Below are 24939 nucleotides of genomic sequence, written 5' to 3'. Positions count from 1 at the left end.
ACGCCATGCTGATTGGAGGATGGAATGTCCTGACCTCGGACCCATTAAACACTTGCGGGATCAGCTTGGGCGTGCTCTTACAACAAATACCGGTTGAAGAATGGGATTCCATCCCACAGCCCTGTGTGACCAGGATGGTGACTAGTATGAGGTGCAGGTGCCAGAGTGGCTCTGTATGGTTCTTACAGGCTTTCCAATGGTATAAGAGTTATTGCCACGAAGCACTGTTCCAAAAAAATTAGCTACCAAACACACATTTCCTTACTTTTTTGTACCGTTTATTGTTTTTCTCACAAGGTGGTGATCCGTAAGGGCCAACAGGGCCTCCTCTGCTTGAACACAGAAGCACTGACATGCATTTACAACCTAAAATGTGTTAATGCATGAAATTTGATTAACTTAATCCCAACAATCCATTCTCTTCATTTCATAGCATTTCTCTTGGCTGCTCCCAGGACACGAACGTGAGCGTTAGATACAGTATTTTCTGCCACCGTGTGTTGTCATGTCAATCTAATCTGCCTAGTGCCTTCAGAATAAATCATGCTTAAACTATATTAGCAACGGTACTGTTTCACTAACCAATCACATTTCAGATTCACTTCAAAGGCCCAGCTAGCTGGCCCACAATAACGTCGACATTTTTCTGTCCTCTGATTGCTTGGTCAGAGCGAAACATGTTACAATTAAGTTTGACGAGCAAAACGGTTTCTGTAGCGACCTGCACACATTTAATAATCAGCATCTCTGGTAAATATGATGTAATTTCTCGTGTATAATGCGCACCCATGTATAATATGCACCCCCAAAGTTTACCTCAAAATTCTGGAACACCCTTCTACCTATGTATAATGCATTTTTACAATGCATGATTTTGCTTTCTACCCATATGATCAAAACATGAAGTATCTGTATTTATTTATTTTTTTTCAAATAATTATTCTGAAGTTTAGCACTTTATTTGAGCATGTAATCCTTTTTTTAATGTGCTTGTTCTTATTTTGAAATTAATAGCCCTACTTTTATTTAGTAAATTAGAAAACACACAGTTGTGCTCATATGCTTTAGGCAGAATTTGTAAGATGGGTGCAATTCTTGAAAGAAAACACCAAGGGCTAGGCGAAACACGTTTAATTTTATTTTAATGGGATTCAAATTAAACGGACAAGCATTTCAGAAAATCATTATCATTAAACAAAACATAACCATAAAGAAATTAATGATGTTTTTTGTTCAGTGAGTCATATTTAAAAAAACAATATTTCACAAATTCTGCCAGGGTATGTAAACTTATGAACACAACTGTACACATTACGGTAAATTGTTATTGTCATGTTATTAAACAAATATTGATTCTGAATTGCTCTCGATGACGTATGTGGCACAGTTGTGTGCTGTTACACTCCATTTTTGTATTTATTTCATTGCGACGTGATAGTGGTGATATTATGAGGTGGATTTAGTCGGTTAAGTCTCCACCGAAGGCCGAGGTAGCAAATGAACGGCCTGCCACGGGTGTCACACAGGAGGGCTAATGTCTACTTTTTGTGCGGCTGGAAGACTAGGCGACACAGGTGCGTTCAACTGTTGACATGACGGGCATGAGCTGTCTGCGGCTGGGACCGGTCTCAAAGTTGGTCCCCATTCCGAGACACCTGCGTGTGGGAGCAAATTTGCATCTACCTTATTGTTGTTTTTGAACGCCACGCTAAACATCTCTAAAAATACACAACTTCCTCCTCTTTCCTCTTCATACTTACTGCTGTTGGTCATGGGGACCTGCTGGGGGACAGGGGAGGGGGCGTCCTTGGGCGAGCCCCCATCATTGTAAGAGGGGGGCGTGGAGGTGTTGCTGAGGGGCTGGCCCTGCTGGTGGTGCGCCTGCTGCTGAGGGTGGAAGGTGGACGGGTACTGGTGATTGGGGGCGGGACCTGCGGGCGGCTGGCCTACGAGGGGCGGCAGGGTTACGGCCTCGCAGTACTGCGGGGTAAGCGGCAGCCGGTGGGAGTGGGGGGTGTAGGAGTCGTCCGATTGGCCGTTGGCGTGAGGGTTGGGCTGGTGCTGGGGGTAGTGGGCGCTCGGGTCGAGCGGCGGGGGCTTCGTCCTCACGCCTGGGAGGGGGTGCGCCGCGGGGAGGGTGGGCAGCGGTGGCGGTAACCCCTGCCTGGCGGGAACGGCCATCATGACAGGAGGGGAGGCTGAGGGCGGGCACTGGGCGTACATTTGCTGCAAATGAGAGGCGGACCAGGTGCCGTGTTTGGGGGGCAGCGTGATGTCTTGGTGGTGCTGGTGTGCGTGGCGCGCCACGGTGGGAGGAGACAGGGGGATCTGACGGACCTGGCGGCCCATCGTGGTCACTCCCGCCTGGACTGGCGAGAAGGCGGAGGCCAGCGAGGTGGAAAGCTGGGAGGAAAGCTGGGCCTTGTCCCTCGCCATCCCTGCCTCTTTCTCTTGGGAGGGAGAGGAGGAGGGCGGGGAGGAGGAGGCCACACGGACGTAGGACGGGGGCAGTGTGCTAGCTCTGAACTGTCTGTACTCGGGCGGAGTGTCGGGGTGGGCGGGGGGTGCGCACACTTTGTATTGGAGAGTGGAAACGACTGTGAGGGGCAGCGGGGAGGGGGGAGGAGAAGAGAGACAGGAGGAGATGCGGACGAAGGAGGGCGACAAACAAAGGAAAACAGAAAAGAGAAAAAACGTGAGAAGAATGAAAAGCAACCAAGCCAAGATGAAAAGATAAAAAATCAGGAGCATAATTCAAAAAACGGATAATCGCAAATAAGAAAGAATCAAAATATCAAGCAGCAGAATGCAACATGACCAGAAAAGCATATGACATTTCCCCCCCAACAGCAGCTGGAAGAAAGAGATGGCAGCAGAGCATGTTGCAGGGGCTTGGTGGGGGGTTAGGTAGGGTTAAGGGTTAGAGGGTTCGGGGAGGGTCATCGAGTGGGACGAAGGAGATGTATAAGTGTTTCTGTAGAAAGACTTGAACACGTGTACGTATGTGCACATGGAGAAAAGGGCATCGTGGGAATGTGGGTGAGTAGAAGGGATCAGGAGGTAAACAGTGCTCTCTATTCATGATGTTTACTCTGCCTGACAACACACTGATAGCAAAAAAGACAAAGTCGAGCAAATATACACTCGCGCCTCTCGAGTTGCGGTGTGAGTGTTAAACGCTAACAGGATATCGAGCCATCTTGGTCGGGCGCCGCGGCCGGCTGGCGTGCGCGTGTTTGTCGAAGCCTCACCTGATCCCGACGTCCGCCGCTCCCTCTCCTTGTGCGCCTGCATCTGATGCTGCTCCATCATCCTTTCAAGAGCAACCACGGCGCTTCAATGTCACTTCAACACTCATGCTTAATTCTGACTGTCAATAGCACCTGGATCAGCTTCGGTTGCACAACATTAGCTACAGGTGCACAATCTTATGAGATCCAAAACAAAAGCCGCATACATTTATTGCCTTGGGTCAATGAAGGTTGAGATACAGTAATCTAGTATATCAAGAAAGAATGCAGAACACCACTGTATTTAAAATACATTTTGGAAATGTTTTATTAGTCCTTCCATTTCCTTCCATTGTGAAAGTCAACAATACCTTAACATCCTGGGGACTTAAATAAATAAATAAATACTACAGAATAAGTATTGAGTTGGTGAAGACAACATATTTGGGACTAATACTATAGACTATATGTGGTTTGGCTCAACAAAAGTTGGGAAACACTGCCTTTTGTAACATTTTACAATCAAATGTACCACACATTAAAAAAGTCCTACCGAGTGCGTATTTACTCAACTGCAGACGGGTGCAAGTGTCTATCAGGGACGGTTTTATTTGTACAAACACATTTTTTTTTAAATAATATTGCACGCCCGCGACCCTAGTGAGGAAAAGCGGTACAGAAAATGGATGGATGGATATTAAACAATGTTGCGAGTATATCTCAAGCTTACAACAAAATCAAAATGAATATTATGGAAAATGCAGCAAAACAGCAAGAACCTACAGCGAGCCTACTGGTATGCGAAAAGATGGAAAAGGTCTGCACACTTGAAATCACTAGAGAGACTGTTTATGTGCCTTGGTCGGTGCGGCTGTTTTGCTTAGCAGCTGAGTTCTAATGGGCTCCCATCAGTGTGTTTAAAAAAAAAAAAAAAGTGTCTAAGAATTGGTACCCTCAACTAGGGATGCATCTATTTGAGGTAGTTTACACGTCTATGTGATTGGCTGGCAATCAGTCGAGGCTGTATCCCAACTCCTTCTCAAAGTCAGCTGGGATAGGCAGCATCTCATTTGTCTTTTGTATTGGAATCTCATGCGATTGTACAAAGTGTACGTAGTGAAGTGACCAGTGAGTGCGTAGCATAGCTAGTGACTGTACCTCCGCTGGGCCTCGCTCTCCTCTGAACAGGGTCCATTTTGACGCTGGACGACTGGACCTGAAAGACAGAAGTGAGGTTGAGTGATCACTAAATGAAGAAAAACATTGATATGGAAGTTGGGGTTTCATTAAATAAAAGTCTTGGAAATTGTTCCAAATCGTAACACAATACTAAAGCATAACCATCACACTATTTGTTCAACTACTAATTAACCAGAACATTTACATCCACATATTCTCGTCTGCTGCACAAAATTACCTGAGTATGATTGTTGTTTACACTGGATCTTTGTAGTTACAGAGGCCTGAATGTGACAAACTGCAGCCTTGTGTGTAAAAACAATACAGTCAATGTATGTGCGCTGAGTAAGTGTGACACACAAATGACATCTTCAAGTGAGTGCAGCCCACCACAATCATCTAGTGAGGCCAGCCAACACACGGGTTGAAGTGTTTACACTGTCATTTAACTCGACATACTGCCAACACTGCGCAAAGACCAGGCAAATATATTCCAAGGAAATGTAGCAGCGCTGACCACAGGCCACCAAAGCAATTACTACCTGTAATTGTTTGTTTTGAAACAAGTAAGACCAAAAAAACATCCATCCATCCATCCATCCATTTTCTGAGCCGCTTATCCTCACAAGGGAGTGCTGGAGCCTATCCCAGCTATCATCGGTCAAGAGGCGGGGTACACCCTGAACCAGTTGCCAGCCAATCGCAGGGCACATAGAAACAAACAACTATCCGCACTCACATTCACACCGACAGGCAATTTACAGTCGTCAATCAACCTACCATGCATGTTTTTGGGATGTGGGAGGAAACCGGAGTGCCCGGAGAAAACCCACACAGGCACGGGGAGAACATGCAAGCTCCACACAGGTGGGGCCGGGGATTGAACCCCGGTCCTCAGAACTGTGAGGCAGACGCTCTCACCAGTCGTCCACCGTGCCGCCTAACCAAAAAACATTTCAATGTAATTGTTATAGACTGGCAGCACAGTGGCCTCGTAGTGTGCATGTTCTCACCGTGCTTGTGCAGGTTTTCTCAGGCACTCCTCTCAACTCCCTCCCTCCCTTCCTTTCAATATAGAAATGGGCACCATGTCTTTGGCAGTATCAATGACTCTGTGATTGCCTTCCACCAGGCTTCTTTCTTATCATACGCAAAGCAATGTGAAAATTAGCGGGAATTAATCTTGCTAGTTGCTTTTCTTAATAATAGTCGCTAGAGGGGTCGGAAAAGTTGCTAAATTGGCAACAGTGACTCTGCTTTTGTAAACTAATTTCTCTCTGTTAGCAGTCATGTTGTTATGTAAGCAGTGCAAATCAGTGGGGATGCGCTTTGAACTAGGAAAGCTACAAAAAAACAAAAACAACAAGTAAACACAAATTAATTGATGAAACTGATTTATATCCCAGTCCTTGTGTGAATGAATGGTTGTTTGCGTACAGTAGACTCCCGCATACGGGCAGTTCAGCACCCGTCGATTTACCTATCTGCGGATTTTAAATTGTTTTCATTTTTATTTTTTATTTTATGGGGGAACAAACCCTAAAAACTCTTTTTAACTCCGCTTATTCAAGAAATTAAAATAAAATAAAATAAATAAAAATAAAAAGATTCCAACACAATTATTTGCGGATTTTTGCTATTTGCGGTCGAGCCAGGTTCCGATCGCCCGTGAATAGCAGGGTTCCACTGTATAAGTGGCCTGTGATTTACATGGCACTTGGATGTAAGGTATCTGCCCAACCTGCATGACATTGCATTTAGAACCTGTAAAACTGCTTTGGGAGAGCCAGCATCCATTGTTCCAGTGTGTTGAAGCTAAAAGAAGTTTTGTCATAGGTGATATGGGATGACTCCTCCTTGTGACTGGCAAAGATGTCAACCCTTAGATTATCCAGACGCTCCAACACTGCATTACTGAATAGATAATACATCGTGATCATTTGGGTTTCTGACATTGCAGAAAAGATCCGTTCTCCCCGTCGCCTCTCATTTTGCCCACGCCTTCGCGTCATGGTTACGCACAGCGATATTGCACGACAGTCGAGTGTAAACACCCGTCTCCTGTTTAGGCATCACAGTGACACTTTGTTTACACAAGCACCTACAGTCCATTGCAGAGAGATGAAGTCATTAAAAGCATGGGGGTGAATGCAAAAGCATTAAAAACACCAGGCAGCGTGTCCCTGCACATGGCGTGCTCCACCTGCACGTGTTAATGAAGACAATTATCACCCTGTGCTGCCTGGTGCTGCAAGTGCATCCATGCATGCGTGCTTGTAATGCTGACATCAAGAGGTGCCAGGCTGTTGCCATGGTGAAGGTCAAGGATGAGCAGAAGGGCCCCAAAGGGAGCTGAGGTAGGCCCGATCAGGCTTGTTTTAGATTGTTTTAGTTTTGAATCTTAGCTAAGGAGTTCTCCGTGTGTGGGTTTTCTCTGGCTTCCTGCAACAATCGAAAAACGCATGTACGCTTCATTGAAGATTATAAATCGTTCATAGGTGTAAATGTGAGAGAGAGTGGTTGTTTGTCTATACAGGTATCGCGATTGGCTGACGAACACTCTCCACCAAGTCAACTGGGATAGGCTCCAGCTCACCTGTGACCCACCCGAAGGAGAAATTCTGGAAAACACATTTTCTCTGAAAACAATATAGAAGGAATGTTTATAAATTATTGATTAATCTATTGTTAATTTCTCAAATAGTTGATGAAAACAATTTTGTCAAATGCTCATTGCTCATTATTGCAAGCAGAAACTACTGATGACTCATTGACAGATAATAAACAAGCAGCAAGTACCAGATTCACTTCACACCCCAGTGCTCTCAATAAAGGAGGGCCAGGACATTATGTCTCCATATGTGATATTTTAACCACCATTAGAGTCACGAGGGCAGCAGGTCTGGCATGATGTCACAGTTACACATTCTTTTACACGCCACCCCTTTTAAATAACTCGAAACCAGAGCTGCTCGGAGGCTATTAAATGCACAGCAGGTGACTCCCAAAACACACCCAACTAAATACATTTACTATATAAAACCACATAACAGTATAAAGTGTTTCACAGTGAGCTTTAGCAATAAAAATACTTTCCAGTCTCCGTCCTATGAACCACTAGTTCTTAAAATTATTCGCCACTAGAGGGTAGTACAGCTCATGTAAGATAGAGTCCAACATCTGTGCATGTCAGTGAGCAGTGATGCAAAAAAAAATAAAAAAAATAAAATAAAATAAAAACATTTACACCCACCCACATACACAGGCTCACTGTGCTCTTCAACTCTTGGAAGTTGTTTTCATTTCTTCACACAAGTGCGGACATTTTGAGCTTCTGACCTTGCCCTTGCAACATTGTTGCAAAATACAAGCACCAACTCTTTCTGTTCTCATACTCCCAAACATTTTACCAGAGGTGGGAGTAAGTCACGTAGAGATGCATCTATTTAAGGTAGACACTGTAAGTATTACAACTTTCAAATTTCATGCAAGTCCCAAGTTACTGTGACAAAAATCAAGTCGAGTCCCCACTAAATTTCAAGCAAATTGAGTCAAGTCATTACTTGGGCTAAGCAAGTCATAAGTCAAGTCATATAAGCTTGCTCAGTCACAACAAATATTCGCACATTTCCCAATTTGCACTCTGGACTGGCGTTAGTTAACTGTAATAACACACATAGACATCAAATATATATACATTGAGCGCTAAATCGTACGTCAATGTCATTGCCATATTGCATGTGGAAAAGTGGAGCATTTGGTGAAGATGCCATTAATTTGCTGCTTGCTAAAGACTAATGAAGACATTACAAATATACAAACAGTACAGCATGTTTTTTCCCCCGATGGACAGTACGCTGTACTGTTACTTGGATGATAAATAATGCAACATTTCTAATCATCAGATTAAAAATTACATACATTGCTTTTGGTGCTCATCTGTTTCCCATGTATACTGTATGTGTATGTGATGTGTATGTGAATGGGTGAAGGAAAAGCATTACCTTTATGCCCTTTGTAGAAAGGCACTTCATGAAGTTTTGTCCGTCTATCACATTTCAGACTAGCTCACAAACACTGGCTGAATAACAAAACTATGAACACCACACATGGGTTAAATAAACCTATGTAACATAATCGGAAAAGTCTATTAATTTAGAGTCTTTGTTCCAATTGAAAGAGCTGAGTTGAATCAAATCAAACTAAGAGAACCATTCAGAGCAACTTAATGGTGGTTAACTGACATTCATGTGAGATGATAAAAGCAGGGTGGTTGCAATGTGAGCCCAAATTCCTGTTAAAGTTCCACAAGAATGCCTTTCCAACACTAACAAAGGACACAAAAGTCATACATTTTCCATTTCTCCTCGCAGAGGAGCTATCAAATACCAGTAAAACATTCAGCAAATATCTTAAATAGCTGTCACAGAGCCAGGAGCTCAAAGAAAACCTGGATCGCTTTGGCTGGATTTACAATACAGGTCTAAATTCCCAATTCCAATTTAATGCTTATATACAATATTTTGATTGTCTAATTACATGCACATTTCAAGTGACACCTATGTTCACACTGAGGTATATAACAGCCTGTGGCAGCCACAACATGGGACTGAACAATAATACATAATACAAATATGAAACGTTACATAGCATTTAGTTAACCTGGGATGGCTAGCCCATATGTTTGTTCACACTGCCCTTGCATTGACAGATGAATTGATTTTTTAATCCATATTTGTAAGAGGCCTCAGCACGCCCGCGACCCTAGTGAGGAGAAGCGGCTCAGAAAATGGAGGGATGGATGGATATTCAAGTGAACCATGCAGTGCATATCTAGCCTTAGTGAGAATGTGAATTGTTCAGTATAAAAAAAAACAAAAAAAAAAACAAAGACCATGTGATGAGATTTGATAGTGAATCCTTTTACCTCCGCTGTCAGGCGAGCTGAGTATGTTGAGGGCGAACAGCATGGCGTTGGAGAAGGTGGTGGCTTCCTCCTTGCTGGCAAAATTGAGCCCGTAGACCTGGCGAGCATCACGCCATTGATGGAAAGTGGGTGTGGCCTGATTGTACTTCAGGCCCTTCACGATGGAGTAGTTGATCACCACCTTTGAGCACAGAAATCCGTTTAAATTACAGACTGTAAATATGTAGAATGACCCTCATTATTAATAATTTTATGAATTTATTCACAAGAGGGCGGCACGGTGAACGACTGGTTAGCACATCTGCCTCACAGTTCTGAGGACCGGGGTTCAAATCCCTGCCCCCGCCTGTGTGGAGTTTGCATGTTCTCCCCGTGCCTGCGTGGGTATTTCTCCGGGCACTCCCACGTCCCAAAAACATGCATGGTAGGTTAATTGAAGACTCTAAATTGCCCGTAAGTGTGAATGTGAGTGCGAATGGTTGTTTGTTTATATGTGCCCTGCGATTGGCTGGCAACCAGTTCAGGGTGTAACCCAATGATAGCTGGGATAGGCTCCAGCACGCCCGCGACCCTAGTGAGGAGAAGCGGCTCAGAAAATGGATGGATGGATGGAAACGCAAATGTGGTGTGTGAGCGTGAACGCAGCAATAACGCATGCTCACCTGCTGGTCCTGCAGCTTGACGCCCACCACCCTAAAGGTGTTGTTGGCAGTGTTATGGTAGATGTTGATGCGGCTGAAGCCCTGCTGGCCCGGCTTGATGGGCACCCACTTCTTACTGGCGTCATCGTAGACCATCACTGAGGCCCGAGCCTGGCAGATGCTCTGCTCGCTGGAATGAGAGGACACAGTGGCAGAGATTCATCCGTGAAGGAATGAGAGAGAGAATGAAAGGGAGAATGAAGGGAAGACGTCATCATTTACATGGATTGGGATTCAGTCACACCATGTGTTTCTAGCCAGTCGTTATTATGACACAATAGTTCAAAACTATCATATATCTGCCCAAGAGAATGAGAGATGAACCATTTTAAGACAGTGATTGGACAATGAAACAAGAAATGCATGGTCGAAGATGACCCCCCCCCCATGCACCTCTCTTGACATCTAGATTTGTTCATATATTCATTAGCCAAGCAGCTGACAACATTTTCTTCATTGGATATGTGAAAAAAATCCATTCTCAGATTTGTTTTTTTTTTTTTTTTTAGAACTATCTTAAAAACCTCGCAAAGTGATTTCAGTGATTTATTTCTAAATATATTAACTATGTTTGAAGTGCTGAAAATGTGCAAAGATGGGGAACAATTTAGTCCTCAAATTTTGTGATACGGTTTTAAACTCTTTTTCACCATTTCAGTTGTCCGGATTTTTTGGGTGCGGCTAAAACCAAGTCCAAGTATGCACTTCCGCTTTCTGCAATGAGTGGCCCTCCCCCACGATACAAGTACTGATGCCTTCATTCCATCCGTGGCTGTCTGGTGCAATTGCGAGTTACTAAGTAAGAATAACTTGGCCCATTTCAACCACTACAGCATGTTAGCTAGCAAGCTATGCCTACAACCAGAAACATTTTGTTATTTGGGCTGCAGTGTCTCTGTTGTGTGGACCCAAGCACAGCGGTGACCAGTGGACCGCTCGCTAGCCCGCGAGCCCATGGACCGGCGGTGGGGTCATCTGGTTCCTCGTGTGTGGCTCCACACAACAGAGACAATTCAGGGCACCAGCGGCACACGTTATTCAGCCTGTGGCTCCCACTCCAGACATTTGAGCACATAGTGTACGAATACAAACATATTTGAGTGACAGGTGAAGGTCGACTGGGGCGTGTTTTCAGCGCATTTAGCGGACATGTCCACAGCTTCCGATGGCTGGATATTTTGGAGTATTTTAAATGATTTTTTTATTCATTCAAATTTTGCAGGCTTGTTAACAACACTCTGTGGCATGTAGAATTTATGACATTTTAAATTTCATTTTACAGGGACTTTAATGGTATCTGAGAATGTTCTGAACTCCTGCTTCAATGCCAGTGTTGCATTGAGCACAACAATGCTACTTGAAGGAGCTGCCAAATTTCCTAGATGTCATGCTGTACTTCTTAAAGAGTACACAAAGAAGAAACAATTGGGCCTAATTTGAGCATTTTTCAGCAAAGGCCCGATTGTCCTGTCTCTAAAAGACTATCTTGATTAATTATCCTGTGGTGTAAACATGTTCAAAAAAATAAATCACAGCGGCGGAAATGCTGGGTGAATGATGCCAAATCCAACATATACTTTACTTGTGTTGCATATGGTAGTTATTCCACGTTCTAAGTAGTGTCACTGTGAAGAAATCCCATGAAACATGAGTTCAAGTGTAGTTACCATATGTGGTTAGTTTCCTTTCCATCAGCAATAAACACACAAACGTGACGTCTGACGTTAAATAAAGCAAGAAGAGGGTGGGTTGCTGCTTTAAAAAGCTCAAAACCTCAAAGTAAAAACTGAACATTACCCTACAGCACATACACGTTCACATCAGTCAGTGGAGGAGGGTGTGTGTGTCTCTCTGGTAATAATAAGCACATTGCCATTTGCAGACTCGTACTAAAAGAAGGCTCACATGAAGCTGGGAGGGAGAGAACGAGTATGTAAAAATAACTATTTTATTTTGTATCCAAATATTACTACAATAGAGAAGGGAGCTAAGATGGAAGTCACATGCCTCCAAAAACAAAAACCATACCTCGAAGGCAAAGTTGGGTGTCTGTCACTTGTTGGTATTTAAATGTTACTCTTGTCTTCAGGCCACAAGCCCCTGGGAATAATGAATGACTGCTGCATCCTCAAAAATAGATGCCGTATTTCTTTAAATAGATACCTCTACTCTAATAAACACCCTGTCTCAATGAAGTGCCAACTCCATTGTCCGCTTGAAACAAATAAGCACCTCCTCTCCATTACACGCCTTCCTTTTCCCCTAAAAAACTAGTAGTAACTGTAATTACCTCAGTTAACAGTTAAATTACCTCATTTTAGACAACGGCTGGGCTCTGTTGCTCACCAAAACAGCAGCATCTAACAGTCACTCGAGTAAATTGAAATGTGGATTCTCTCTGGATGCTACTAGGATGTTATAAACATGTCCCAGCCACAAAATTAAAGATTATCTTATGTATGTCTGCAGGATAAATTGTGCTTGCTCCACGGTGCTGTGTGCATCTATTTTAATGCACACCTTCAGATTAATTCCGTTTTAGTTTTATAGTAGACTTTACACCGATCTGATTGGTATTGGCCGATAATTAGCATTTCATGCTGATCGGCCGATCAGCTTTCATGTTATAATTTGTCGAGCCGATCGATTATGTCATCGATCGGCTCTGCAAAAGACACTTACACAGATACAGGGACCACCTGCTTGGATAGACACACTTACGCCTTTCACCTCTCTCCTTTTCTTCACCCTCACACCTTCAGCCAGTTAATGTGAGCAGCTTTACATGCGCAGATATCACAGAGTAGCGCTCAGTGAGCGTGAGAGTGAAACTAAGAATAGAGTTGGGCGACGCCAAACGCCACCTCTCTGGCTGCTGTTAAGTGGCTGTGTTCACACCGAGGCTCTACTCCCTCTCTCAGATCATGACATTAGCTACTTTGTAACATGTGTGTAACATACTCAACACACACTTCATTAGGTAGAACTGATGACAGCTATCCATCCATCCATCCATTTTCTGAGCCGCTTCTCCTCACTAGGGTCGCGGGCGTGCTGGAGCCTAGCCCAGCTGTCATCGGGCAGGAGGCGGGGTACACCCTGAACTGGTTGCCAGCCAATCGCAGGGCACATACAAACAAACAACCATCCGCACTCACATTCACACCTACGGGGAATTTAGAGCCTCCAATTAATGCATGTTTTTGGGATGTGGGAGGAAACCGGAGTGCCCGGAGAAAACCCACGCAGGCACGGGGAGAACATGCAAACTCCACACAGGCGGGGCCGGGGATTGAACCCGGGTCCTCAGAACTGTGAGGCTGTCGCTCTAACCAGTCGGCCACCGTGCCGCCTGATGACAGCTAAATCAATAAAAAGGTTCAGTTTTTATTTACACTGTCCAAGGGAGATATTTATGGTGTGTTTTGAGTGAAGCTTGTCTGCAATAGAAATTTCACACTTTGTAGCTATTATTATCATTTGTGTCACAGTATCAAAACTTGTACCCTGTATCATTTCATATCATTTCTACCATTGTACCATCATGTGCACCACTATATCAAGAATTATCATGCATATTGCAATATGATAACTTATTATGTGGGGGGGGGGGTTGATGGTTAGGGAGAACTGAAGCCTATCTCAGCTGATTTCCCGTCGCCTGTCAATCGCAGGGCACATAGAGACAGATGATCCTTCCCTCACATTCACATTGTCACTGAGTGGGAACTGAACTGAACTCTGCCTGCACCCAAGTCAGGTGAGTGTACTACTTCACCACCAGTTACAATAAATAATGAAATGAATAAAAACAAACTTCAACAAATGGTGAACTGACATTCTCAGTGATTGGTCACAAGCAGAATGATGTTGCATTCCCAGCAGAAATATTTTTGAAAAAACAGCGACCACAGAATGCGGTTGTGGTCGCTTCTGCTCAACACCAATAGCGACCAGAATGCCCTGGGCTGCTTGCCCTCTGAGCCAACGCCCTCTCTGAATAAACCGCTCAGCGAGCAGGCAACACAAAGGAACGTTTCAAACAGTCACAGTACTGTATTTAGCAGTCACAAAGATGAAAATGATCTGCTGGAGGGAGACAACCATACAGCTGTCAATTAATGCTACCAAAACAGACTTTTGAGAGAATGCTATGATTCATCTGTTTACGGGAGTTCTGCAATTGAGGGAGGGCTGGCAGAAGTCATCACAGATGCTGATGGCTGGCAACACATTTGTCACCATGCAAAGAGAGAGCACGAGTGAGCCGACAAATGAGAGGTTCCCTAAAGACATACAAATAAAGCCATCCTTATTGACAGCATAATGGGTGCGTAACTGTTCGAATGAGGGTAAGTTAAAGCCAAAAACGTACAGACATCATGTTTCCTGGCACTCCCAATGTGTTTAACACACACTCTAATCCCTTCACACTCTGCAGTTAAGAGCGCACACAGTCCAGCAGTTGGGGGAAGGTGACGGTCCTACTGGTGTCATGGATCTTCTTACAAAAGCAGAAAGTATTTCTGGAGCAGTCAGCAGTGGAATGGACTGATACTTTCATTTCTCCTTTTGGAATTTAAGCGCACCTCTTTAAGTAAGTCACAAATAAAGTGACGTTCCCGTCTAGTCACCGTGTCTAATTTCACTGGCAAACTTCTCCAGCGGGTTACAGACATGCTGTGAAGACAAAAGGCAGTGGGACGTTTTTGCTCACAAGTTATATGCTGGTCACACATTTGGGCCGCGAGGTTCGGCGTGTATACGTGCATGAGGGAAGAAAGCGGAGATGTATCATCACTAAAAGGTCATACGTTGCTCAAAACCCAGTCAGTGACATTCGATTAATATGATGAATCAAGAGTTTGTGACTGTCAACTACACTCACTGGCTACAGCATTGTGTACACCTCCTATCCACCCATCCATCCATTTTTTATAGCGCTTTGCCTCATGAGGGTTGAGGGTCAACTCGTGCCTATGACTTTGGGCAAGTGGCGGGGTACACCCTTGACTGGTCGGCAGTCAATCGCAGGGCACGTATAGACAAACGACTACTTGCATAAGGGCTGGGCGATGAAACAATTTTATCGATTGGCCTACATCAGTGATTTTCAAAGTGTGGTACGAAGTGGTACAGGAAATAATCACTGAATACTACATTTCTACAAACAGTGGATCCCACTTTAATAGGTGCCATGCATCAATTAATAATAACAATAATACTAAAAGAAACAGAGCACCTCAAATAGACACCTACTGTTTCCCCCTCACAGAACAAGTCACAGGTTCTGTCACTGGTAGTTGACTTTTTACTATGAAATCCGATGCCAACATCTGACATGGGATCTGTAATTCATTTCAGATGGCAGAAGAAAATATTAATGAAAGATAGTTATCAAGACAGAATGGCGGAAAGAGGATAGTGGACTTCTGCCTCACTGTTCTGAGGTAGTGGATTTGAATTCCGGCTCCGACCTTCCTGTATGTATTTTGCATGTACTCCCTATGTTTGTGTGGGTTTTCTCTGGATACTCCAGCTTTCTCCCACATTCCCCAAACATGCATGTTAGGCAAATTGAGGATTCTAAATTGCCTGCGGGTGTCAATGTGAATGGTCGTTTGTCTATTTGTGCCCTTGATTGGCTGGCTAGCAGCCCAGGGTGTACCCAAAGTCTCCAGGTCACCCACGATGCTAAGAAGGACACATTTGGGGATGGAAAAAAAACATGCTCTGTTTCTGTGCTGCTGTTTTGGATCGCAAAGGAGTTAGCAATTTAAAGATAAAAGTAGAACTCCACAGTTAACTTTGAAAGGTCAGTGTGTTAACAATATCGTCTATCAACTGAGATCATTACAGTTACTGTTTTTTTTTCCTGACAGAAAAAAATAGGCATCCATTTGAGGCAGGTCAAGGTCTTAAGTAGATGATGCACCGGGCGATCCATTGGTTCAACATTTATTAGCGAGATTGACACCATCTGAGGAAATATGCGTATGGGCTATGGCTATATTGACTACAGTGGTGCAAGAGTTAAAAGCAACAATGCAAACATGGCTCAAACACCAAAGAGTGGGAGGCAATCCACAAATTCAGTCCATCTTAAAAATGAGCCAAGATGAAAATGTCTCTCTTGTTTCCTATAAGGTGGCTTGCAACTGTAAATATGCATAACAGCTTCCTCCTAACCGCCTGGGGAGCAAAAAAAAAACAAACAAAACAAAAAAAAAACCCAGTACAATTTGTTTCCTGTACCACATGACAAATATGATGAGCACAAAAATGTATCCTTTTAAATGCATGGAAGTAAACAGGTTCCATGAGCGAGGCTAAAAGATGAGAGAGAGGCGTGAAGATGAAGAGGACAGGAGAAGACAAAGATGAAAAGTGAAAGAGAAAATTCCAGGAAGGATGGAAATAAAAACCAACAAAGCAACGACACAAAGCCTTCTGCTACACTGAGTGCTTCCTTGTGTCAAATAGGCCTCGGGTCGGGAAAAGGAGGCCACGATGCCAGGGAGGCTTTTGAATAAAGAAAAGCTTGCACACATGGCTTGACATATGCTTCCCCTCCTGCATCAACATTAAGACTAGACCAAACTATCCATAGCAGAAACACAATTTTAGTATTAGCAAGCAATAGCTGGCCAGGCAAAAGGTTTTCTTAGGGGTGCAAGAGGCCTTGCCTGGCTCCCACCCGATTACCATACTTCTGTCACAGTCCCAATTAGTCGTTGCAGCTAATTGTTCTATCCTGCTGGTTCGCAGACAAAATTGTCGAAACTTTGGATGAGTCATCAGGGTCTACACGGCCGCCTCAAGAAGAGCGGGGCCGTTCACAAACAAGGCGCAAAGTCTCAAACTACACACGCTTACATGTTCAAACTAAGTGTCTTTCAGAATACCTTATTAAGAAACCGACAACTGCATGTACAGAAATGAGCATTGTAAAAATAAATGATCACTATTGCACAAAAAACCCCCACAAATTTCACTTAAATCTTTGTACTCTGTACATCTCTGACGCATGCCTCTCAAAATGTTATTTTCAAAATAAAAAGGAAAGTGAGTGAGGCAGAGGCAGGCAGAAAAGTACAGAGGCACAGATATGCAGCAGGAAAGGGTTTTATTGACTCTACTGCATGTTAGTTCCAGTGAACATTTTGCTTGCAAAACTGTCCCGGTCGCCGTCTCTACACCTCCGCCAAAACACGCACGCTCGCACCTCTCACATGAACTGGCTCTGAGCAGCGCGCCTTTGCACGACGCATGCGCAGTTGCTCACTCACACACTGAGCTCCCTGTCACGTCCATGTCCAGCAACACCTGTAACACTGGTGATTAAAATGAGGGAGACAATATCATGATCACATACTCAAATTTTAAATTGAGTCATTTATTATTGATAGATTCATTACCGACAGGGGTGGCAACTGAAGGCATTTATTAGGGGTGGCAGCTACCTCTGCTAGAATGACTGATATAACGATGTCAATAGAGGCAACTGTCGGATAAGGACACACGCCACATGCTTTGCTGCATGTAAAAAAAAAATAAAAAAAAAACTGGATGCAGATATATATCTTTTTTACTTACCGTAATGAAAATGTAAGGAGCACACTCTCATTGTTGTCGTGATATTGTCGGTTTGATTTTTTTTTCATCTTACAGCTGACATCAAAGCCATTCGACGCCTCTTTATGAGCTCCGAAACTACTGGGCCTCCCTCTTTCTTGCTGCCAAGCAGGAAAGCTGTAAAAATGAAGTTCGTTGTTGACTTTTTTCGCTTTGCGATCATGTGACGAGGTGCTGCACCATGTAACACAGGAGCATCTCACCATACTTAAATTCGAAGGACAAAATATGAGTTAACAGTTCGGTCACACTGCGACAGAGGATGTCTTCAATTGTAAACAAAAGACCGTAGCCCCGGAAATGGCGATTACGCCCATGATGCAATGCGGCGTGATGACACATTTCCAAGCCCTACTGAGCATGCCTTCTTGTGCCATATGACAATGTATTCTTTCACAGCTGCGCAAACTTGTTCCTTGTGCGCCATTTTTAATCTGAAATCCCCGTATGTCTTGTATGTAAGGGACCCACTGAACTGTTAAAGAAGCAACTCCATTCAAAAGGCGCACTACACTCTATACTACAGTATATTCTGTTTTACTGAAACTTGGCTTAGTGAACGCATCCTCGACAGCGCGATACAACTGCCCGGCTTCCAATTCCACTGAGAGGCCCTCGACACGGAGCTCTAGGAAAAACTTAAAGTAGCGGAATATGCTTCTACACGAACGAAAAATGGTGCCCTGATGTCACTCAACACATTCTGCAGCCCGGACTTGGAGACACTGTTTTTGAATCGTTAGTCATTCTGTTCACTGGGCGAGTTATCCCCCTTGATGCTCGCCGGTGTTTACACTCCACCTCAGGCTAACACAAATGTCGCGCTGCAAACGCTGGCTGACCAAGTAAACGAACTTGAACAAAAACACGCAGATTCGCGCCTCATTATTCTTAGGTAATTTAACTGAGAGAAACTCAACCATGAACTTCCGAAATATAAGCAACACATCGACTGTACCATCAAGGAAAACAACAACGTGGACCACTGCTATATCACGCTTAAAGACACATATCGCTCTGTCGCCCCTGCAGCTTTAGGTTCATCTGATCACTGTTTAATCCATATAACACCAACATACAGGCACAAACTTAAATGTGCAAATCCTGTGGTAAAAACAGTGAAGAAGTGGACCAATGAAGTAAAGATGGATCTACAGGACTGTCAGGAATGCACAGATTTTAGTGTCTTTGGAACACCAACTGGCAGCTCGGATGAATATACGGACATCGTGATATTCTATATCAGCTTTTGTGAAGACGTGTGTGTACTGACAAAGACATTCCGCACATTCAATAACAACAAGCCGTGCTTCACTGCCAAACTTTGCCAAGCTAAGGAGGATGCCTAACGAAGTGAGGACAGAGCCCTGAAGTGACTGGAGAACAGGGACCTAACATTTCATTATTCTAGCAGACTATTACATTATTATCCATCCATCCATTTTCCGAGCCGCTTCTCCTCACTAGGGTCGCGGGCGTGCTGGAGCCTATCCCAACTATCAGCGGGCAGGAGGCGGGGTACACCCTGAACTGGTTGCCAGCCAATTGCAGGGCATGTTACATTATTAATTCTAATCAATTATCTTCAATAAATCATAACCTCCGGTACAATAATCAACCAGCTGGGGGCAATGACAGCATCCGGGGGAGACTTCCTGGGCAGCACGGGAGGTAATTAGGCACTTTAAAACATCCTGCTTGCTGCTGAAGCTAATCGAGATGTACAATCAGGGGCGAGCAAGGTAAACAAAGGCACTCTCAGCTTTCTTGCTATTCAAACATCTCAGTGGGCTTCGGTGAGATAAAAGTGCTCCTTCCACAGTCATCAGAGTCTACTGAAGTTGTGGCTAAGTGACGCTCTGCAACTCTTATTTAAAGTGCAACCAAACTCATTTCCCTTTTTTTTTTGTTCTAAATACATTAAATATGTTTGAAGATAAGTGCTGAAAACGTGTAGAGACTAAGAACCATATCGTACCGGATTGTTGAGATTTGGCTGAAAACTCTTTCACACCTTCGATATTTTCCTGATTTTGTGGGCAGGGCTAAAAACTATCCCTATGACGTCACGGGGCTAAGGCACACCAAGCGCCCTTATTCCATGCAGTGGCCATTTGGCGGAATTGCACTTCCTTGTTCATTAATAACTTCACCCAGTGCACTTTAAGTGGTTAAACAAAATTTTACATTAGGCAATATTATGGTGGCTGTACAGTATGTGCATGATTTCAAAATGTCACACACATTTAGTGGTTACTGTGCATTGATTGAGTTAAGCATTACCATAGGGATTATAGCCTCTAAAGTTAACTGGACCTTTTGGGGGGCACCGCCTGTGTGTGGCATGGGTGGGGGAGTATTCAGTGACAGTATGGATGCCCATGTTTGTGCGTGTGTGTGTTCCTTCTTACAGAAAAGGGAGGGAGGTCCGTCTGACAGGCAGGATTAGAGATGGCGCGTGGCAGGCCGATCATTACCTCACTGCAGTCTTAAATCTAAATTAACCAGGATTTAACTCTCATACAAGACCTCTAATCTGCTCAAGGGGGAAAGTAGTGCTTCAGGATGCCCGCAGGAGCTAAAAACAGCACAAGCCAACATTATTTCTGAGAAATCAGTGTGAAGCCTGCACCTTTGTAAGAGAACAAACTGCTCCCTTGTTTAAAACAAACAGCGAGATGCAGCACAGATGGCAGATTTTAGGATGCTGATGCACATGATGCAGAACACTGATGTAAACTAACCCGAGATCACATACACAGTAAAAACTTCAATTTGCTTTTTTTCTGTTGTCCTGTAACGCCACAACATGAGGGTACAGAGAATGACAAATTCCAACAACGACATCCATAGAACAGGAAATTGAACTTGAACACAAACAAAAACAAAAATGACAGGAAATGGAACTTGTAGCGATATGGTGGTAGTGCATCAACAGAAGTGATGCCGTCTTTACATCAATTAGTAGATACTGTATATAGTGGAACATTCAAAATGGAGGACAACAACTATCAAATAAATTGTAGTTTAAACAGGAGTTTTCTGTGAATAACTTTCAACTTTGAAAATTCACGCAAGATGTCAGCAAAACTTCATCTCTTACGCTCTCTTTCTCGTCAACAAAATTAACTGCACAAGTGTGTTTTGCTTTTATGTTTTTGTGGTTTTATTGTGATGTCACCACAGAAGGGCACCAGTTATGGAAAAGAGGAAAAGAATGATGATACCCATCCATCCATCCATTTTCTGTACCGTTTTATCCTCACTATAGAACAGGAAATGGAGTGAAGTAGCAATAGCATAGCAACAGTAGTGCTTAATAAAAGAAGAATTAAAAGTACACCACAATACAACGGGCCAGTGTGGCCTTAAAACAAAATCATCTATTTTTTTGGGACAATTTAACATCAATAAATTAACAAATATTCCCTTTGGGATTAATATGTAACAACACAACTGCCACTGGACATACCATCCAAACAAAATTAAGCTTTATACCTAAAAATGTAAACACAATCTTGCATACAGTATATAGCACTCCAGGTGCATGCCAGGCAGGTTGTCTAGTTTTAAGAAGTATTTTTCGGCAAGAAAATTAAGACCATCTACAACAAGAGGCTTTAGGCATGCCCTGTTACATGTTGCGAAGTCACTCCTACACTGAAATCCTCTCTGATGGAGCATTCAGGGCTAGAGAGGTATTTCTAGCCCATATTATTCAGCTGTTGGAAGTTTATTTCATGCTGCTGTAACCTCTCACTGTGAAGTCAGACCACCGGAAGCAGTCGGGTAAAAAGTGATACACTGCCTTGACGAATAAAACACACGTACTGTACTAGTAAATAAAACTCCAGTGAAATGTGTAATTCCTTTGGATAAACTCTAATAGGACACATTGTATGTAGCTTATATCACACCAGCTGCAAACACCACTGAAGTGGATCAGTATCAGCATGTGGATAAATGACTTCTTTTGTAACGTATAAATGAGCACCACGTCATTAATAATGTTCCGTATGATCAACTCAGTGATTTCCTTCCACAAGCTCATTACTTGTCCTACGTAAAATAATGTGAAAATGATTCCGTTGTCTGTTTCTTAGCGGGTACATTCCCTTCCATGTCATTTATCTGATATTTACATTTGTTTGATGATCTTAAACATAGTGGGCAAAATGCTGTATGCAAAAATATAAGAATCTGAGAAGGGGGCCAATACTTTTTCACGGCACTGTAGAAAACCGCTGTACAAGTGAAAGGTCATTTACCAATCAACAGCCTTTAAAGATACTTTGCAGCGGACTGTTTGTTGTAATTGCCTGACGCTGCCAACCCGAACCAATTCCAAGTGATTCACGAAACTGTGCCTCTTCAATAAACGTCCTCTCTGTCATCAGTTTAACAGTGCGCATCAGCAAGCTATGGAAGCCGCTAAGGTGAAAAGTTACAAAAAATAAAATAATAAAATAAAAATCGTTATGACCCCAAAAATCCGATGTAACGATTAAATCGCTAAAAGTTATTGCAAGTTTTACTACCAGATATTAGGTTCTTTTTACACTTGTGTGGCAGTAAAGAATGTAAAAAGGTTGTTAGAAGTTTTATGATGGCGACAGTTTGACCCAAATCACATTATTTCTGGTCGAAATTGTCATTTAAAAGTGGCAAAACAGGCAGATAATTGCAGATTTGTGTGTCAAATGACTGCCTCAGCCCGTCGAGGCAATTCCCACCGACCATCAATATGTTACAGGAAGAAATCAGACTTTTATCTCAACGTCTGCTTAGTTTAGCTTTAAGACTGGATGATGCGGGTGCTACCAAACAGAACAATACACATTTAAAACATTTTTGCGCTGTGACTTGATCACTTTGAGGATTTCCACACACTGGAGCAACATATCCTGTACTAATGCCTCATCTAAAACGCACATACTGATACATAGCGCTTTATTTAGCACGCCATAATCTACATACCGTCACCAAAGCCTTTCAAGTCCTGGTGATGACCGGATTGTGACCTCTGAGCTCCACAATAGTGTTTTTATCTAAATGCTGATACATAAAGTGCAGTGTAACCCTGCGGAATAGGCTGCAACTAAGCCCTCTTGTGTGTGTGTGTGTGTGTGTCTGAGCAGAGTACTGAGGCCTTAATGGCATTAATGCCATCATTAATGTGCTTATGTTCTTAGCTAAACATCCCGTTGTGTTGTGATATATGTGAAAAAACTCAGGCGGCATCCGTTTGCAATGCTCCTACATATACTCAAGTCCGAAAAAAAGAAAAGAAAGAAATCACACACCGCACAGTCACAGTCAAACGTGTGACCTAAATAACATTTTCCCTGTCTTGGTGATTTGCATATATTACAATTACATCCCCCATTCTGCGTATTGTGGTGACTACGACGGCTGCTTGAAGAAAAAGCACCAGATAAAGCAAAAGGACACTAGCTCGCAATGCTGCTGCTATAGCCGGAAGCCATGCTGAGTTCAATACGTGTGTGAATTAAAAATGTATGAAGAGCCTGGCCATTAAGACATGCTCTAGTGTTTGGGATAAAGAAGATGCTTGGTGGAGTGGCTCCATTACTCAGGCTGCATCTTGAAGAAAGGATGCGACACCAACACCGAGTGGAAACCTAAAGGTATAAACTGTAAACTAACACTAGACTACAAAAAATGCAGTTTTGGAAGAAAATGATCTACGGACACAAATGCAAATCCAAAGTAATCTCAATTCTTTGGCTAAACAACAGTTTGTCAGATTAAGATTATAGATTAGTATTTCAGGTCTGATTAAATTCAAAAAGGAAAGATCTGCCTTCTGTGCTGTTGGCTGATCACAATACTTCTCTTCGCACACACTTTTTGCATCAAAACCGCACATTATCTGAATGGCAACAAAGCTATTTCCATGTCGCCGACTTGGACATCAATCACAGCAAGCGTACGCGCAAAAACAAAGTGCTGGCACCAACCTGTCGGAGATGTAGTTGTAAAACAGCCCGGAGTCACTGACGCTCTGAGGGAGGCCGTAACGTAGCACCCGCACCCGCTGGATGTCCATTTTGGTCAACAGCTTTATGTGATGCAACCTCGCTGGTTGTTTTACTCTATTACAAATCTCATTGAAAGCATGCTAATCCTCTGCTAGAAAGCCTACAATGTAAGTAAAAAAATGACAAAAACGCTAGAATTGTTCAAGTGAAGCATTCACAATGAGAGTGATGAATGTCCATGCGGCAACAAAGAGATGAGGGACGGACAGGCGGTGCAGATGAAGTCATTGACCAGCCTGATGTCGCTCTAAAAACAGATGACAGTGTGTGTGTGTGTGTGTGTATGTATGTGAGCGTGTGTCATTGAACCTCTGTGTTATTGTCATAGTGCTAACCCAGGGGAGATTACCTCATATCCATCTCAAACAGCTCCTAATGCCCACCCCCCTCGCATCCACACACGGGATGGACATTTCATTACACTATCATTTTTTTTTTTAAGGGGATGGCAGATGGATGGCGGGAATCACAGAGTAACTCATGATAGGATACTATCACAATATTTTGCCAATGATAATACGGTATCTCTGTCACATTAATTATGTGATAAAACAACAATACAACGCTATATTGTGGTTCACTCATCACCAAAGATTTTTCTGTTAAAATTAACAATGTTTCACTTAGTAAGTTTAAATGTGTTTAAAGCATGTGGGATGCGTATTTTAAAGTTTAAACTATATTAAAAAAAAGGAACACAATTTAAATATCTCCTCATTTTGCGGATATTCATCTATCGTCGGTGGGGATGGAACGTAACTCCCCGCAATGGATGGGGTATCATATACTCTACATCACAATGTCAATGATATCAAGCGAACATTTCCTTGTGCATGGATAGCTGGGTAGATAGATGGATAGAAAGACAGACAGACCACTCAATCGATCGATAGATAGGGAGACTTGCCACAAATGATTAACGATACTACTGTTTTAGTCCATTGGAGTGTGGACGGTCCACAATGTTGTGTGCATCCATGTTTATGTTCCTGAGAGCTTTTTTTCTTAATGCTTCTTGTGCTTTTCTATTGCTCAAAAATAGTCCTCTTAATTTCGTTTCAAACACCAGTTTATTTCACTTGACATAAACTATATTGTAATTAGTGATGCGCCAAATACACAGTGATATGGGAACAAAAGTATTGTGATAGAATTTGTAGTTACACAGTCATAGACATATATGCAGTTTTACTTATAAGTGGCAT

General features: G+C 43.1%; 1 protein-coding gene across 8 annotated transcripts in view; it reads right to left on the bottom strand.

The window, feature by feature from the left end:
- The window catches only part of evla (Enah/Vasp-like a), a 48090-nt gene that overhangs the window by 7557 nt on the left and 15594 nt on the right, over window positions 1–24939 (bottom strand). For 4 of the 8 annotated variants that reach the window (XM_061794557.1, XM_061794556.1, XM_061794555.1 and 1 more), the window contains exons 2-6: window positions 9999–10167; window positions 9337–9517; window positions 4389–4446; window positions 3252–3313; window positions 1761–2597 (exon numbers count right to left, since the gene is read on the bottom strand). In XM_061794557.1, coding sequence (XP_061650541.1) covers window positions 1761–2597; window positions 3252–3313; window positions 4389–4446; window positions 9337–9517; window positions 9999–10133 — 1273 coding nt within the window. In that variant the 5' untranslated portion in view covers window positions 10134–10167. Of the gene's footprint in view, window positions 1–1760; window positions 2598–3251; window positions 3314–4388; window positions 4447–9336; window positions 9518–9998; window positions 10168–17633; window positions 18039–22649; window positions 22784–23653; window positions 24052–24939 lie in introns of those variants that run through there. The other 4 variants (XM_061794554.1, XM_061794558.1, XM_061794553.1 and 1 more) reach the window with 4 other exon arrangements.

This window comes from Phyllopteryx taeniolatus, chromosome 13, assembly GCF_024500385.1.
Source record: "Phyllopteryx taeniolatus isolate TA_2022b chromosome 13, UOR_Ptae_1.2, whole genome shotgun sequence".
NCBI lineage: Eukaryota > Metazoa > Chordata > Actinopteri > Syngnathiformes > Syngnathidae > Phyllopteryx > Phyllopteryx taeniolatus.
Note: the sequence above shows the minus strand (reverse complement) of the source record. Positions and strands in the feature narration are given on the sequence as shown.